A 16658-nucleotide genomic window follows, 5' to 3' on the forward strand; every position below is an offset into this window, starting at 1 on the left:
TCCCCCTGAGTGAACCCACAGGTGGTATTGAATGTAGTAATGAACAAAAACCTTATGTACAACACAGTAAGAAACAGACAATGTGAATTTCCCCTAATGTACACCAAAACCCATCAACTTACTTGTGAGATCATTCTGGAAAGAAGAGTAAGTGGGTATCTTGGCAGAACGCACAAACACCGTCTCTGTCGCAAAGCCCGTGAAGCCCGTGCTGCTGGTGGAGGCGTTGGCTGTCCTGCCCTGCTCCACCAGGGCTGGCTCAGATGGCCCTGGAGAGCTGGGAGCTCCAGCATGGAAAGAAGAGCTCTCCATGCCACCAGCCAGAGTGCCACCTGTCACTGAGAGCAGCATCCTCTCCTCAGCACCCGCAGACGGGGATGAACTGTACACGGGATCGGTGATGGGGCTGGACAGGCTCTTCTCAGCACCTGAGCTGCTTAGGGAGCCATGGCTGCTGCCAAATGCTGGAAAAGGATGGAAAAGCAGGTGTCTGATTTTATCATCTCAGAGCAGACAGGACTGCCCAGATACTGAGGGATCAGTACAATTAGTCATAATGGTATGTTTACGTTATTTGTAATTATCACCCCAACCCAGACAGGCAGTTGATGTGCCCTACAGAAACAAGAGCCACATGTCTCAAGAATGAGACCCTTCTTGTCAAGCATCAACAGCTGCAGATATACAATACCACAGGGCAGAACCACGGTCACTTATAAATGGTGCCCATGACACCTGCAACAGCTGTGTCATAGCAATCCCACAGAGAAGGGAAGGGAGAGGCAGACAAACACTACCCCAGAGTTCAGAAAAACTCACTGGAAGGTTCAGCAGCAGCTGAGAAGTAGGTGAAGGCCTTGGATGAAAGGGTGACCTTGGCCTCTGGGGACCCTGCTTGGCCAGATGACACACGTCTCACTGGAGGCCATGCCGTGGAGGATGGGACAGGGCCGGTGTGGGTGTCCCCAGCTGTGTCCAGCTGAGATGTGAGGCTTTCTGCTTTTGTGCTCCACATCCTGTGGCTACCTGGGGCTTGAGGTGTCCCTTCCTTGTGGATGAAGAGTGTGGCTGAAGGTGAAGGCACTGAAACGCTGGCAGAAAATGCAGGCAGCAGCTTTGTTGGAAGCTCACTGAGTCCGGCCCCGCTCTGTGGAACACGACTCTGTGTCCCAGGCTGTGCTGCTGGTGAGGACAGCAGCACCATGTCCAGGGTGCTGGTGTGGAGGGGAGAGGGAGCAGAGCTCCCTGTGGCACTGGAAGCTCCATGGGTGTCCAACACAGGCACTGTGCTGCTCTCCTCCCTGGTGGCAGTTCCCACCACACCGGGTGTGCTGGTGAGAGACAGGTGTCCTCCTGTTGCTGAGGCCTTGTCTGCTGAGAGAGAGCAAAGCAAAATGATTTATGCACCCCAAACTGTACATAAGCAGGTGTTCTCTCTTCCATCACCAGCCTCAGGCTGAGGACACAGAGAGAATTGTGACAGAAAATCCAATCCTGCAGAAAATGCTAACTGTGAAGGCACAGCTCTTTCCTGTGCTAAGAGGAGCTGCTCACAGCAGGACATACTGGAGAGGGCACTAGGAACAAGTATGGCAGCACTTTTGGTTTTGCTTCCCTCCAGTACTGCTCCTGGTGCCACAGGCCTGACCTGAGCACCAGACACCCCACACTGTCACCTCTGCACCCACAGTGAGTGAGGGGGAGAGCACACAGCACCCAAAGCCCTGGTACTTGAAGGAAAGCATGGCAGGTTTGTATGGGATCAGTAAATACTGCCTTTGCACCCCAGGGTGGACTCAGCAATGACTGCTGCTGCTTCTGCTGGTATAAACACAGCCAGTGGGGCAGTCTTGAAATTGTGCTGTCCCTAAAAACACAGCAAACCTTGAGACTGCTCTGGCAGCAAGGCTGGCTTTTCCTGGTGCCAAATGTAAGAAACAGATAATGTGTTTTTCTCTGGAAGTTGAAATTTTCATCCATAACATCCAATGCCATCATCCAGCACCTTCCAGCATGCTCTCCCTCTCCTTGCCCATGCAGGTGGGAGTCTGATGTGTGCTCACAGCTCACCTGGGGAAGTGCTTTCTGGAGCAGATGGTGAGCCTGTGAGCAATGGGTTCACAGATGACAGGGTGGAACCTCTGCCACCACCACCCTGGGTTCCCAAAGAAGACTGGGAATGGCCTGGAGAGCTGATGCTTTCAGTACCAGTGGCGGAAACCTCTGTTGTTTGGGCCAGGGTGGTGCTGGCTGGCAGAGACCTTAATGTCCTCCCTCCTCCCTTGGTGCCTGTTGTGTAAACAGAGGTGATGGTGGTGGGGAAATTGGTTCTTCTCTCTGTTGACAGGATGCTGAATGACACATGGCTGCTTCCAGTAGCTAAAATGTGATAAAGAAATAATTTACATTTTTACACATATGGAACTATAAATAAAAATGAGCTTTCTTCCAATAGCACCCAGAGGCAGCAAGTACAGTACACAAACACAAGTAGAAAATATGAGAAAATGTCAATTTTCAAAGATGTAAATCCTTCCTACAAAAATTTGTCTTCTAAAAACCAGTGTGATGCTGACAAAAGTGCTATTATATAAAACTGTTGAAATACTAATGCTGTGCACTTGATTTCACCATTATGTGCCTGAGTGCACTCCATGCTGCTAAAACAAATATTGTGGTGACCCAGAAAAGCCTGGAAATCAGTTCAGACAGTGAACACCCTGAGCAGTGTGAAGGTCTCAGAGAAGTCTGAAGAAGCAGGATCAGGGGGATCAGACCCCTTCAGAACCACAGTGGGGACTATGACCAAACAGCAGCATGAAGGACCTCAGGGACCACACTCAAAGTTGCCTTAAATTTGTTGAGCTGGTTCAAATTCTGGGAAGCAGCATGATCCAAGAAGTAGGACAGAAAGTAGGAACTGAAGTCTGATCCCTGGGACATGATCTAATCCTCACTTGCTTAGTTCTCTTGTCTGTAACATGGAGATAGCAACTGGAGACAGTAAAAAAAGGACTGTGATTTCAAAGTTAATTATTTTTCTTGGCATAATGAAACTTTCCACACATGTGCCCTTTCTGTAAAAAACGTAAAGCACGCTTTTTTGGTCAAGAAAGAGCTGAATAATTTCAGACAGAAAATCACACTGCATCCTTACTAACAGTATATTCTACATAGCAGGAAAGAGTCAGGCAAGTGCAAGCTTGTAAGAAAAATGGTATTTCAATTCTAATGTGAGCTCACCTGGGGAAAGTGGAGAGCCAGAGTGTGTTAGGGGAGAGTCTGCCACCTCAGTGAAATCTGTCATTCCTGTGGACCCCGGAGCCCTGGAGGTCTCTCTCCCAGAAGATGTGGACAAGGACTGGGTTGTTCCCAAGGTTCTGTACGTGGCACTGCTGGACGTGGAGCCCTTGGCTGCTGCCCAGGGGCTGCTGCCCGAGGCTGACCTGGGGGGCCTCCCCCCACTGCTGGATGTGGCTGAAATGGGAGTGCTGGTGGCAGAGGAAGCGAGGGAGGTTTTCTCTGCCACTGGTCTGTTGCTGCCTCTGACACCTAGGGTACAATAAACCAGGTTTGATTTGTGCACACAGAGCTATACACACAACTGTGTGCTCAGCACCCATTTCTACACTGCCCTTTGAGAAACTGAAGGGGTTTCTCTGGGAAGAGATAAATCTCTTCAGTACAGGCACCTGTGCCTTACAGAAACCCATGAAAAATCTCAAACCCACATCCTACAGACCAGCCTGCATGGCAGACACAGCACCAGGTGACAGCTGCAAAACCCCAGCAAGTGTCTCTGGCAGGGAAAGTGTGTGCATGTATCTCTTAGCAATGCTCTTCCCAGGACAGGAGTTTCATTAATAATGAGGCCATCCATGTTTTTCACTCATTTACCCAAAAGTTGAGCTCCACTCTCCCCCTTCCCACCCACCTCACTGCCAGCTCAGTGCAGCCAGTAACAAAAACATCCATGTGTCCAATAATGACTGATGGCCATATCTGAAGAAAAACAGTGCAGGGATGTGAAATCTCATCCATCCCAAGGCAGACAGCTTTCAGACTAACAAATTTACCTGGGAAAGGACCTTCAGAGGCAGAGAGGGAGCTTGTGAGCAAAGGAGGGCCTGGGAGATCAGTGGCTTCCCATGTGCTGTTGAGATGATGTGTCCCAGTCCTCAAGGAAGAGGAGGTCCCACCCAGAGAGCTTGTGGGGCTGCTGCTGGTGGCAGAGTGCCTTGTCACCTCTGCTGTGTGGCCATTTTCTGAGGACATCAGTGTCCCCACTGCCATGCTGGACATGTCAGCAGCCTGGATGTCCAAGTGATCCGTTGTCTCTTCTGCACCTGGGATGCTCCTGGGGGGTTCATAACTGCTGCCAGAAGCTGAAAAAGCAAAAGAGAAAGGCAAAACTGCATAAACATAAATAACAACTGCTGGGTGGGTCTCATCCCACTGTCAGTAGATGTAGACAATGTATGTGTGAATATTCAATACGGAAATGTTTAATACTGGGAAATCATTAAGACAGGGGGAAAGTGGTTTCCAAATAGGAACTGCTGAAGTTATTGCTTGCAAAATTCTACTGGAAGTTTTCAAGGAAAATCTATCCTCCCCTTCCAACAAGAATAATATTTATCCATACTTTCATTTCTGTGAAATGTTTTTAAATGTACAGAATGTGCCAAATACAATATTATTCCTCCTTTCTTTAAAATAAAAAGGATATATTTTGTTAATAAAGAGTCTTTAAATAAGAGTTTTGAGCTATCTATCAAAACTCACTTGTGGAAGCACTTCCTAAAATGGATGGCAAGTCTGAGAGCAATGGGTCTGTGACACCTCTGCCTCCATCACCCTGGGCACCCAGAGACACGCCAGGGGTCTGGCTCTGGGCTGAGGAGCTGCTGATTTCAGTCTCAGAGGTGGAAATCTCTGCCTTGGTGACCAGCCTGGTGCTAGCTGGCAGAGACCTCAATGTCCTCCCTCCAGCCTTGGCAGCTGTTGTGGAAATGGAGGTGCTGGTGCTGGGGAAATCCGAACCGAACCTCTCCGTGGCTGAGCTGTTGGACGGCTGGTGGCTGCTTCCAACGCCTACAGTACAATAAGAAAAATGGATTTATACACATGAAATTATAAACAGATGGATCCATTTCTCCCCAGATGCTTACAGTGCACATACAGACACTAAGCATAGGAAGTGTTTAATCTGGACAAAGTGCTCCTTTGGACAGGCAGGACTCCCCTCACTGCAGGAAGACCTCGCACAAACCCCAGGGCTCACTGCCAGGCTTTGTGAGAGTGGCATGGCCCAGACAGCAGGAAACCCCACAGGACAAGGACTGTGGGGGTTTGCCTTTAAATCCCACCTTTGCTCTAATATTGCTGGAAATAGGCTCAGGCTTTTTGCTTTTCTTTTTTTTGTGGCTTGAGCAACAGCATCAAACAGCAAAGGGAGGAAACCTAAGCACAGCCACATTCCCACATGAGCTTGCAGCTCACTACACATCCCACATCCCAGGGCTCAGGGAGCACTGTCCTTCAGACACTGGGTCTCAGGTTTCCTGCAGCCCTAGTGGTGCTCCCAACAGCTGTATCAGTGTAGAACCTGGGAGATGTGTTTGCTTCTGAAAAGCCCTGGACACATGATAAGGATTCAGCAACACTGAGGTTTTCAGTATCTGTGTGAATCTGGGCAAAGCCTCTGGTTTTGGGAGCTCCAGAAACTGGCTGCTGCAGAGCAAGCAAGGGGAAGCCATGGAGCCCAGGGATCTCAGGTTTGCTGCCCTGAGCAGGTTGTTCAGCACAGGCACCTCACCCTGCCTAGCTGAGGGCAAACCCACCCATGTGGTTGAAGTGTGAGTTCCCAGCCTCCAACCCCACCCCGTCACCACTTGGGCACAGGTCAGACAGGGCTCAGAGCTGCCCTTGCTCTGCAGCTGGCACTGCCCCAGTGAAGATATTTCACAGCTGCAGACATCCAGCCTACAGAAAACACTGTGATAACATCCAAAGAACTTCATTTTTTTTTTTCCAAGTGGAAAATGCTGGAGGGGGGATTGGATCAAATTATTTTTTTCCATTGCTTTTTCCTGCTTTCAGCAGGGAATTTCAGCTAACCATCCAAATAATAAAAAACAGAGTGCATGCAAAACAGAGCACCTCCTCTGCCTCAAGAAAGCAAATAGTCTAAAGTGGCTTTTCAAAGCTATGAAACAAAGGCCAGCAAAGCTCACCTCTGAAGGTGCTGTCCATGGGAGGTGATGCAGTCAGCAAAGGGCTGGTCAAGCTCCCTGTGACACCCCTGGGGTGCAGCATGATGTGCTCTGCACCAGTCTGGGTGCTTGAAGCTTGGGAGGAGGCCTGGAGCTGTCCCAGGGAGCCAGGGAGGGCAGAGCTGGGGCTGGGTGAGGCAGCTGCAGTGCCCAGCTCTGTGCCCACCCAGCTGCTCATGGGTTGGGAGAGGCTGTCAGTGCCTGCAAGGCAATGGGAGAAAGCAGATGAGAACCCAGAGATGGGCTCAGCTGTCCACACACCATTCCACACTGCCCCTCAGCCCCCTGTCTGCACTGTGCCTACAGGATCTTTGTGCTTGCAAGCTGCTCCAAGTAGCTGACAATTTTGAATACTAAGAGAAGACACATGGATTCTTCTCTCCATCCTTGTGCATAAAGCAAGCCAGTAAACTGCCCTGGGTGCACAGTGAGGATGGAGAGCTGGATCCACAAAGCTCTACAATACAGGAGAACCAGGCTCAACCAATGCTGGCTGCTCTGGGGAACAGCATTCACCTTGTTCCCAGGTGGTGGAACACTTTCCCAGTGCTCCTAGGCTGAACTGGGATGGCTCACCTGGGTGATGAGCTTCTGGAGATGAAGGCAGCAGCACTGTCCTCATGGTGTTAAACCCTGACCCGTTCCAGAGCCCATGGTGCCCTCCCTGTGTCCCCTCAGCCAAATCAGTGCTGACATCTTCAGAGCCTGGTGGTGTCCCCTCAGCAGCTGCAGGGGTGCTGGGAGCCCTCCTGCCTCTCCCCAGCCTGTCTGCAGCATAGTGATGGCTTCCAGGGTCTGGAAAGCAACAGGGAGAGGGTCACGTTCACCTGGGAAAGTTCTTGTGTCTCAGCTGGGTGGCAGCAGCATCATCTGCAGTGGTACCCAGCCCTGGCACATGCAACAGGAAGGGTCACAGCTGCATCCCTCACGTTTCCTCTGTTTAACTGCAAGAGGGATTGATGGGAACAGAGGGTTTCTGATGCCAAAAAATAATGGCATTTTAAATATTGTCCTCATTTGAGCATGGCAAAAGAAACAGATTTTTTTTTTTTAGAGACATTAAAAATGCAGAAGGCAGTAAGGAGCTGATACCAGAACAGTCCACAGCTGGCAGCCTGGGCATGCCAGCTCTACATTCTAGTCCCTAAGCAGAAAAAAAACAAGGAATAAAAAAAAAATTAAAGAAAACCTCTATGCTTATATCTTATTTCAGCTGGGGGTATTAAAAGAAAAACTGAAGTCGGGACAGGGCAATCAGCACAGCTTTGTCTTGCTGCTCTGAGAAACAGGCCCTGACGTAAGTTCATATTTAAAAGAGTACATTGGTTTACTTATGACTGAAGATTATGAACAGGCCCAAAAGTAAGTGCTCACTTGCAGGATTTCCATGTAAGGACCTCAGCCACAAATCATCATCACAGCTGGTCAGGTATCCTTAAGCTGAGTTCTTACAGCCTAGGCTGGGCTTGCAGTGGGGTTCAGTTCCTGATGGGAGAAGTTGTGGGGACACCCAGGGCTCTCAGCTCTTTGCACAGCCCCTGAGCTCAGTGGATGGGCAGGACTCCCTGGGTGCTGCTGAGTGCTGAAAAACATCAGCAGCAGCTCCAGAGAGTCATCTGCATTGTAATACAAAAAAACAAAGCCCAGCTTTCCTGACATTGGATTTTCCAATCCTGAGATTGGATTCCTCTCAAAAATCTGCATTTCTAGCTGTGGGGCAGCACTGCTTCCTAACCCACTGGCTATGCTCAGTCCATGGGCTGGGAGCAGTAACAGGAACTCCCACATCCATAAACTCACCGGGGGGATGGCTGTGGGTGAGCAGGTGGGTCACTGTGCCAGCAGATGGGTTCTCTGGGGATCCTGCTCCTTGAGAGATGACATCCCCGTCACTGGCAGGTGGCACAGTGTGCCCTGTGACCCTGCTTGCTGCTGGCACTGCCCCGTGCCTGGCAGGCAGTGATGCCCACTCCCTGCTCCCAGCCAGCATCGTCACCAGCTCCACAGGAGCACCAGCAGTCCTCATCTCTGTGCTTGAGCTTCTCTCCTGATGGCTGCTTTCAATGACTAAAAGGAAAGACAAGAAAAACAAACTTAGATCCCATCAGCACTGATGTGCAGGCTCAGCTCACTGCAGTAACACCAAGGCCAGGCTCTGAGCTCATTTACTTACACTAGAGAAAATTTTTGCATAATCAAAACACAGACATGAAATTTATTTTTGGATTTGCACCAGTGGAAACTAGACTGGTCTGAGGGACCAAATACCAAAATCCACCTTTGTGCAAAAGACTAATTCAATTCAGCACCCTCAGGATTTTTTTCTGTTAGGAGAAATAAATTTTGAATGGAGCAAAAAGAAAGTCTTAAACAAATAACTGATGGAAATACTGGAAATACTTGCAGTGTAGGGTCCATGGCAGGAGTGTGAAGGTCTCCAGAGCTGACAGCCCAGCAAAGCCCCATTCTGAATGTAAGATGGGAGGGGAGAGGGCCCCACAGCTCTTCCCCTCTCTCCTCTTGGCCAGTGCTTGCTGGACACCAGGCCTCAAACCCCATCACCCACAGAGAGCTGGGAGGGAGCTGCTGAGAACTGCAGGGCACCCAGGATGGTCAGTGTAACCCACCCAGCCACAGTGCAGCACTGGGACAGAGGAGATCAGTGCATGGTGTGGGTTACATGGCCCACCCAGTGCCAAAGCACCCCAGGGGGATGAGATATTTTAGCACTTCTACCATTAATATTTACCAGAATATGAGAAACAAGATAAAGAAGAAGATTGTGCATGAGTGGTGGTCCAGGGAATCAGGGTTTTCAGCATATGGTACCACACAGGGCTGTGAGGGATTTCACTGCGTATCAGTTCACACAAAAATCAGAGCCACCATCTATGTTACAAGCCTCCCAAGGCTTGGCTGTCACTGCAGCCTCAGATGACCTTCAAAGCCCTCAAGTTCTGAAGTCAAAAGCAAGTTCAAATCTGAACAGGCAAGGTCCCTGTTTTGTCCATCTTCCTTACAACTAAATGCAGTCTCTGTCATGTGCATGGCATCCACAGGCAGCAGATAAAGGCAGTCAGTCTCTGCCCAAAAACTCTGATTTTGAAAGTTAAACCTCTTCTGGGCCTCCAAACATGTTCTGTAAGAAAATTGTGTGTCCAACACAAACACCTATGGAACACCTCCTCCTTATCTTCTATGTCTTCCTTGGAGTTGCTGTGCCTGTCACAACAGAGGTGGCAATTTCAGAAGTGTGTCCTCTCTACATCTGCAGTACCTTCAGTGGGAACTCACCAAGAAACAGAGGGGCAGGTAGGACAGTCTGTATCTCATCCTGGGAGTCTAAGCCCCCTGTGGGCCAAGGAGACAGGAGCTGTGGTGGAGCAGAGCCCCCAGGGTGGCATCACTGGCAGCCTCACAGTGGCTGCAATGCTGAGCAGCCACTGCCACCCAGAGCCCACTGTGAGCCACCTCCCGTCCCACGGGACAAGCTCCTGGTCCTCACCAGCTGGACAAGGGGATGGGAAGTGGCAGGGGATGCTTACTGTGTTCATTTCCAAGCCAATACCCAGCCTGTAATTGTAGCCCACAAGTCCATTTATAGCAGCCCTGAAAAACGTGGCTGTGCTGGAGGGCAGTGCAGTGAATTTCTCTCCATCCCCCTCTCACTAAAAGCTTTCAGCTGTGCAGCCCATGCTGACTGGAAAGCCTGTGGCCAGCTCTGCTGCACAGAGAGAAGGCAAAGCAGTAGATGTTAAAGAAACCCTTAGGGTATGAGGATAGACAGAGGGAAATCTGCTTTCCCGGGTTGCCAACTCATTTGTCAACAAGGGCTCTGGACAGGCAGGCTAAAATATACAGCATCACACTTCAGCAGGCATTTCATTGCCACTTCTTAAAAACTAACTCTGGAAATGCCAGCAAGCAGTGCCTTCAGCTATGTTCCTTGATTGAATGAGACCAGCTCAGAATTAAAACACTGCTGTTTGCTTATCTGGTGGTTGTTTGCCCTGCAAACCCACCTCAGAGTGTTCTCTATCTTCTTTCGGCTCTGCAGAGATGCTGGAAATAAACTGAAGCAAAACCCTTCCCCTTATTGTGGGCGCCAGCAAACCTGGCTTAGAGTGCAGCCAGGCAGTGGAGGGGCTGAATGAGAAGGTATTATTTACACAGGCTTTTTAGAGTCATCTGGCATTTTTAACCCTGCCCTGAAAGGTCCTGGTGCACGGAGGAAAACCTCATGCTAGCACAGGCTCAGCTCCCCATATCAGTGGGTGCAGAGCACAAGCTACGCTGGAAAATTCAACCCACAGCATGTGGTAAGGAAACCCCAAAAAACCGTGTTGTTCAACAAAATATACATGAAATCTCACATCCATCAAGCCTACCAGAAGTGCAAAATAAAACCACAATATCCTCTTTGATTTGCCAGCAGAAATTAAGACTTCAAAGACGACCCTCCTCTGCAGCGGAGAGACCAGATCAAACTTCTTCCCAAAAATTCCCCACGGGACCATCTGGCCTCCCCTGATGCATTAAAGGCTTAAAGCAGAGTGGCCCTTTAGCTGAGGTACTGATCTGTCACCAACAATTTTGTCACATCCTAAGCTGCCAACAGCTTTGCACGGTTTAACTCCACATAACCACAGCCACTGAGAAATATTTGACTTCCAGCACAAAACCCTGCCACCCACTGGATTGGTGTTTTCCTTCCCAGTGAAAACTAGCAGTGATGCTCACCAGACAGGTCAAGACTCGGAGTTACTTTTTCTTTGCAAGCATAACAAGCCCGAGGCTTGCTGTGAGCCGAGTTACACAGCTCAGCCAGGACAAACAGATCAAGTTCCAGCTGATTTCTCAAGGCTTTGGGCTTGCCCCTGGCAGCCCAGTTGGAGATCTACCTTGTGAGACTCCTGAAAAATCTCTTTTGGGCCAACAATTTTCTGTCTCCATCTGTGACGCAGCACAGGCATTGCCCTGTTTCAGAGACAGCTGGCTGCTACCAAGGCAATGTTTAGGTGATGCTCACAACTCAGCCATGGGTCAGCACAACACCAAAAAGCACAATATTGCAAGTTTTCTCCAGTGACTGTGATCACCCACAGGGCGGGGAGGGAGGTGAGATGTATCCTGCTGATGCCAGGAGAGCAGCATCCCCACAGGCAGCGTTTGTCAGGAGATTGCAGCCAGCCAAGGCACGTCACAAGCTATCCCAGCCCCACTGCTCTCCTGAACACGGGATTTTTTCCCCTCGAGAGCAAGAAAAATACTTTCTTGACGGGGGAACACAAATTTAAGAAGGAAAGAAGGAAAGCCAAGAGCAGCTGAGTGGCTGTCCAGAGCAGCCCTTCACCCGGAGCATCCCTCGTGGGGAGAGTGGGCATTCCCTGGGGAGCATTCCCGCTGGGATGGGCATGGAGCCGCCCACGGAGCCGCTGTTCTGCCGGGGCTGCGGGAGCATCCCGTGCCCGCAGCGGCTCCTCCCGAGGACAGGCAGCTCTAATTATAAACCCCACATCTGTTAACGTTGCATAATCTCAACATCATCCGAGGCTCGCAGAGGGGGAGAAAAAACTCATCCCGACTTGGAAAACTCCTGGCTGGCTGCAGGGAGAGGTTGGGAAGAAAGGCGGGTAGCTCGGGAGAAGCAGCGGGAGCAGAGCGGGGCCGGGCTCCAGGCTCGGGGCTCCGGTTCCTGCCGGGCTCTGGGTTTCGGGCTCCGGTCCCTGCCGGGCTTTGGGCCCCGGGTTTCGGGCTCTGGTCCCTGCAGGGGCCGGGCTCTGGGCTCCGGTCCCTGCAGGGGCCGGGCTCTGGGCTCGGGGTTCCGGTCCCTGCCGGGGCCGGGCTCTGGGCTGCGGTCCCTGCCGGGCTCTGGGCTCTGGGTGCCGGGCTCTGGGGCCTGCCGGGGCCGGGCTCTGGGCTCTGTTTTGAACGAGCGGCTGCTGCTGCGGATGTCGGGATCATGGGTGGAGGCCGGTTAGGAGCCAAGCGAGTTTGTGCGAACAAAAGCTAAAGCCCTAAATCTGGACCGTCCAGGGCTCTCTGGGATTTTCAATTTCCTTCCTTGTTCTTGCTCTGAAAGAAGAAGTTCAAGGCGGGGGGGGGGGGGGGGGGGGAGCAGGGCGGGATGAAATGGAGGTTAAAAAAAAAATTCATACTTGAGATGGGTCAATTGAGAGTAAACACGCTGATAATACTGCTTGGGGAAGGTCCCTCGTGTGTGCTAAGTGCGGGAAAAATGCAAGAGGTTTTTAACCACATGCAGTCAACCCTGTTCTGCTAATTTTTTTTACATCTATACAAGGATTTATTCTGCCTGGATTAAGAGAGGTGGCAAGAGAGGGTGTATGGGGAAGAGAAGAGGTGCAGAAGCCTTGCCAGAGCCTCTCACCCTTTGTGGGGGCTGGTTTGGATGCAGTATCCCATAGACACACTCCCTTGCTCTGGTGCTTCTGCTCCTCATCCTCTCCCCACTGGCCCCCAGGCAGAGCAGGACAGCAATTCACAGGATCTTCTGTCATTTTAACCATAATAGGAAGGATTTATGCAGGCACCAGAGGTGCCTAGAGCTTTAATATGTCAGCTCAAGAAAAGTGATGGGGATTTAATGGCAGCAGCAGCCCCTGCAAGCTCTGAATGCCAAGGGCCACATGGTTAGTGCCCACATGGCCACTTCCAGCCATGGGTGCCCCCAGGGCTGGGGACATCAGCATCATCCCCAGACACTCCAGTGCCACACCACAGCACCTGGCTTGCAGTTCTGCTTTGTGACACAGAACCACTCTGCACTTCCACACCACCTCCCTTCCAGGACCTGTAAAACCTCAGAGGATGCTAAAGGCCATTTTTGCTCCCTACACCTTTTTCCACCATCCCAGAACCTGATGCTTAGAGATGCCTTTAGGAAAAAAAAACAGGATCCACTTACTGCTCTTAAAAGCAGTACCCTAAAGCAAGGAAACAGGTTCTCCAAAATAAAGAGTACACAGAAATCTCCGATCCTTTCCAAAAGCACAGGATATATGCATATGGAGCGCCCACAACTGGGATAAAACCTGCACAGTGCAGGGACAGGATACTGTTCTGCTTATCAAGAGGTTTACAGCCTCTTAGTTTTGATGTCCTAAACATTTCCCTGGGGAGGTGCAGGCTCCCAGATCACCTACACAAGCCCATGAAATCATAAGATTCTTACTTCTCTTTCTTGGGCAGTTTGACTCAATCCACAGATCCCTGAGACCACACGGATCCATGGGACCACCTGTGCTGCCTGGAAACCACCAGCCCGTGGCTCAGGGCAGATCCTCAAATCTCTTTTCATAGACTTGGTCTTTAAACACCTTTTAGCAACTGAATTTAAAAAAAAAAAAAAAAAAAAGTCCTGGTTTATCATCAAGTCTTTGAAAAACACATTTATATAAAATTCCACTTCCAACAGGGATAAGCTACAACTTACCATACTGCTAAAAAAACCATAACCATGCCAGGCCTACAGTAAAATCTCAATCCATCCATCCAGTGGAGATTGAACCTCCAGTGTCCCAGGCCCTGTGACCTGAAGGCCTTTCTTGAGCAGAAGGCCAAACCCAGCCATATTTTCTGGCTTGACAGCTCATTTCTGTTCTGCCCTGGAAGCCTCCCTCCAGTGTTAATGTGGGAAAAGCCCCTGCAGGCCCAGGGCAGAGCAAAGGCAGCCCCAGAAGCACTTACCAAAGGGATTTCTTTTCTGCTGCTTTTAGTAAACATCAGTAAAACCAAGCCAAAATAAAGCTCCCTAAGTGCACAGCTCTCTGAGCACTCACACCTCCTCTCCATCCCCTTTCCTGAACCCTGCAATGCTGAAATGTCCCCAGCTACCCTGTCTGCAGCATAGGTCCCAAATGCTAAATCCCAGCATCAGCAAATTCACTTCTAAAACCCCCGAGTCTTTTCTATAATGTTCTGCAGAAATATTACAGAAAATATCACCCATGTGTTGCCTCTCCTTCCTTTTTCTGAGGTTTTTAAAGCCCCCTGGAAGCTTTTCTAGTTGGGAAGGCAACGCTGCCCTCACCAGCACTCACAAGGCCAGAGCAAAAGCCACTCAGGGACCCAGCCTGGTGTCACTTTAGCTTCTGCTCCCATCCGAGGGCAGTGCTGCTGGAGACTATCAGACGGCTCGGGGAGGAAGTCTCCTGGCAGGACTCCACCAAAGTGGAGTTGCTAGGTCACTGGAACAATAAAAAGGCAAGAAAAAACATCCTGGCTGCGAAAAAGATGGGGGGGGTGGAGTGGGGGGGGAGAGAAAAATCCATGGTGGTGTGCACAGTTCTGGTGAAGGGGTAAGAAACAGGCTGGTGAGGCTGGAGGGAGCAGGACCAGGCTGCTGTCAGCTTCTGCAAGCACACAGCTTCACTTCTAACGTGGCTCTTTCTCCAGACCTCTCGCACAAGTACTTCCAGAAACCTGGAATTGGTCTGCAAGGTTTGCAGCTTGGGGTCAGTATTTCCAGGGCAGCAAGTTCACTGTGCTGTGGAGAGATTCAGTGCACTTTGCCTGTCAGCTGGGCACCACAACCCACGGGATGGCTTTCACCCCAGCAGCTGCCCAGGCTCACTGAAACTGGCAATACAGGGAACCTGCCCCCAGCAGGGCTGGGCTTTGGTGATAAGGGCTGAGCACTGCACAGGCCTGGGGCTTGGGCTTGCCTCTAAGGAAAGGTGCTAGAGGCTTAGAACCTGCAGCATGAAATTTTGCTCTCTGGAAAGTCTAATTTCCAGGCCAGAAGGGAGCATTAGCTCATTCTGTGTGACCTCATGATAACCAAAGCCATTCCATGAAGCTTATTTACTCCCAATATAAGTTCAGTGACTTTTATTTGACTTAAACAGATCTTGCAGGAGAAAGAAACACCCCAACTATTGGTATTTGTAATTACCTGAAAACCGCAAGGACTGTGGGCTGAAGCACAGATTTTTCTGCACAAAACCTCAATGCCTATCAAAAAGCAATTCCAGGCAGTGGCAAAAGACATCTGCCCAAGGGGCTGAGGGCTCAGCCTTTTGCAGACCCAGGTGAAAACAAGACTGTGTTTTCACATCCCACTCTGGAAACAAAACCAGAAGTCCCTGCTCCAAAGTGGTCTGAGTCCAAGACCTGCTTCCCACACACAAGAAGGGATAATAAATACTGGGAAGATGGAGGAAGGAGCAGGGAAAGGTGCTGCAATGCTGAGAGGTGAGGCTGGGAGCAGCCAGGGGCTGCCATGAGTCCCTGGGGACCAAGCCATGCTGCTCAGTGACGCAGGTGGGCTTTGGTCCAGGTGTCTTGACCAGAGCCTCCCTCCAGCAATGTACTCAAGAGCTCCCCAGGGAACTATTCCCTGTGCTTAACATTAGGCACACGCCAAAGAGCTTTGCTGGCTGCCAGTCACTCCAGGGATGATGACCAGCCTGGGAATTGAGCAACTTCTCAAGGGCACTGTGGGGATGAGAAGGATAAGGAGCCCTCCTGGATGCAGGAAAATCATCAGCCTGCCAAGTGGTAGGAACCATTTGGTGACATGCAGTCACAAGGCTCAGTGGATTCTTCCCTCCATGTAGACCAGCAAAATGCAACCCCATCCCAAGGGAAAACTGAAGGTGGCCCAAGCCTGACACCCAGGTTGGATGCAGGGCATGATGTCATGGCAGCAGGAACCATGGATGCTCTCATGGCTCCTACCCTTCAGCAAGGGGCACTGAGACTTGTGAAGGGATGGAGAAAAAGGCAAACAGGCAAAAAAATAAATACAGCAGCTTAAAGAGAAATGAATCCCCAGAAGAGACAAGGGCCTCCACCTCCCTTCCCCCATCTGCTGCCAAAGGATGATGATCTAAATCACATTTCCTAGATGACACCACGCCGATCTGCCCCGGAAGCAGCGGTGGCAGCTCAGGATGGCGCCGGCCCTGCTTCTTCCAGAGGATGAGCCAGGTCTCTCCCCTGGCATTGGCAGAGCAGCCACCACTGACAAGCAGAGGAGCAGCACTGCCAGGGACAGCTGGAACAGAGGTCCTGCCCCACAGCCACCACTGTGCCACTCCTCTGCAGCCACACGTTTCCTTTCCGAGAACTGGGGAAGGGATTTACCACTTCCAGTGCCTCCCTGCACATGTTTCAGGCAGGTTGAAAAATAAACACCTTCTTTCAGATGTGGGCAGCAGTGGGAACGGGTGCTGGAGAAGGGTAAGGCTGGGCTGTCACTCTCTGAGCTGTCACTGAGGGCTCAGAGGGAGTCACGGTCAGGTCACATCCTACCTCGATGCATACGGGCACGGGGTGGTGAGCAAAGCAGCGCAGAATACTGAGAGGACAGAAATCTGTGCCCCAAACCCACCTGCCCACACAAAGACACAGATCAGC

The 16658-nt window shown here is 50.7% G+C and overlaps 1 protein-coding gene across 6 annotated transcripts in view; it reads right to left on the reverse strand.

Moving 5' to 3' along the window:
- Nucleotides 1-16658, reverse strand: part of HEG1 (heart development protein with EGF like domains 1) — a 51573-nt gene that overhangs the window by 25181 nt on the left and 9734 nt on the right. For 2 of the 6 annotated variants that reach the window (XM_064717676.1, XM_064717681.1), the window contains exons 2-10: nucleotides 8076-8342; nucleotides 6852-7070; nucleotides 6237-6476; nucleotides 4786-5094; nucleotides 4077-4385; nucleotides 3244-3552; nucleotides 2071-2379; nucleotides 820-1374; nucleotides 123-464 (exon numbers count right to left, since the gene is read on the reverse strand). In XM_064717676.1, coding sequence (XP_064573746.1) covers nucleotides 123-464; nucleotides 820-1374; nucleotides 2071-2379; nucleotides 3244-3552; nucleotides 4077-4385; nucleotides 4786-5094; nucleotides 6237-6476; nucleotides 6852-7070; nucleotides 8076-8342 — 2859 coding nt within the window. The remainder of the gene's footprint in view (nucleotides 1-122; nucleotides 465-819; nucleotides 1375-2070; nucleotides 2380-3243; nucleotides 3553-4076; nucleotides 4386-4785; nucleotides 5095-6236; nucleotides 6477-6851; nucleotides 7071-8075; nucleotides 8343-16658) is intronic. The other 4 variants (XM_064717677.1, XM_064717678.1, XM_064717679.1 and 1 more) reach the window with 4 other exon arrangements.

This window comes from Zonotrichia leucophrys, chromosome 7, assembly GCF_028769735.1.
Source record: "Zonotrichia leucophrys gambelii isolate GWCS_2022_RI chromosome 7, RI_Zleu_2.0, whole genome shotgun sequence".
Taxonomy (NCBI): domain Eukaryota; kingdom Metazoa; phylum Chordata; class Aves; order Passeriformes; family Passerellidae; genus Zonotrichia; species Zonotrichia leucophrys.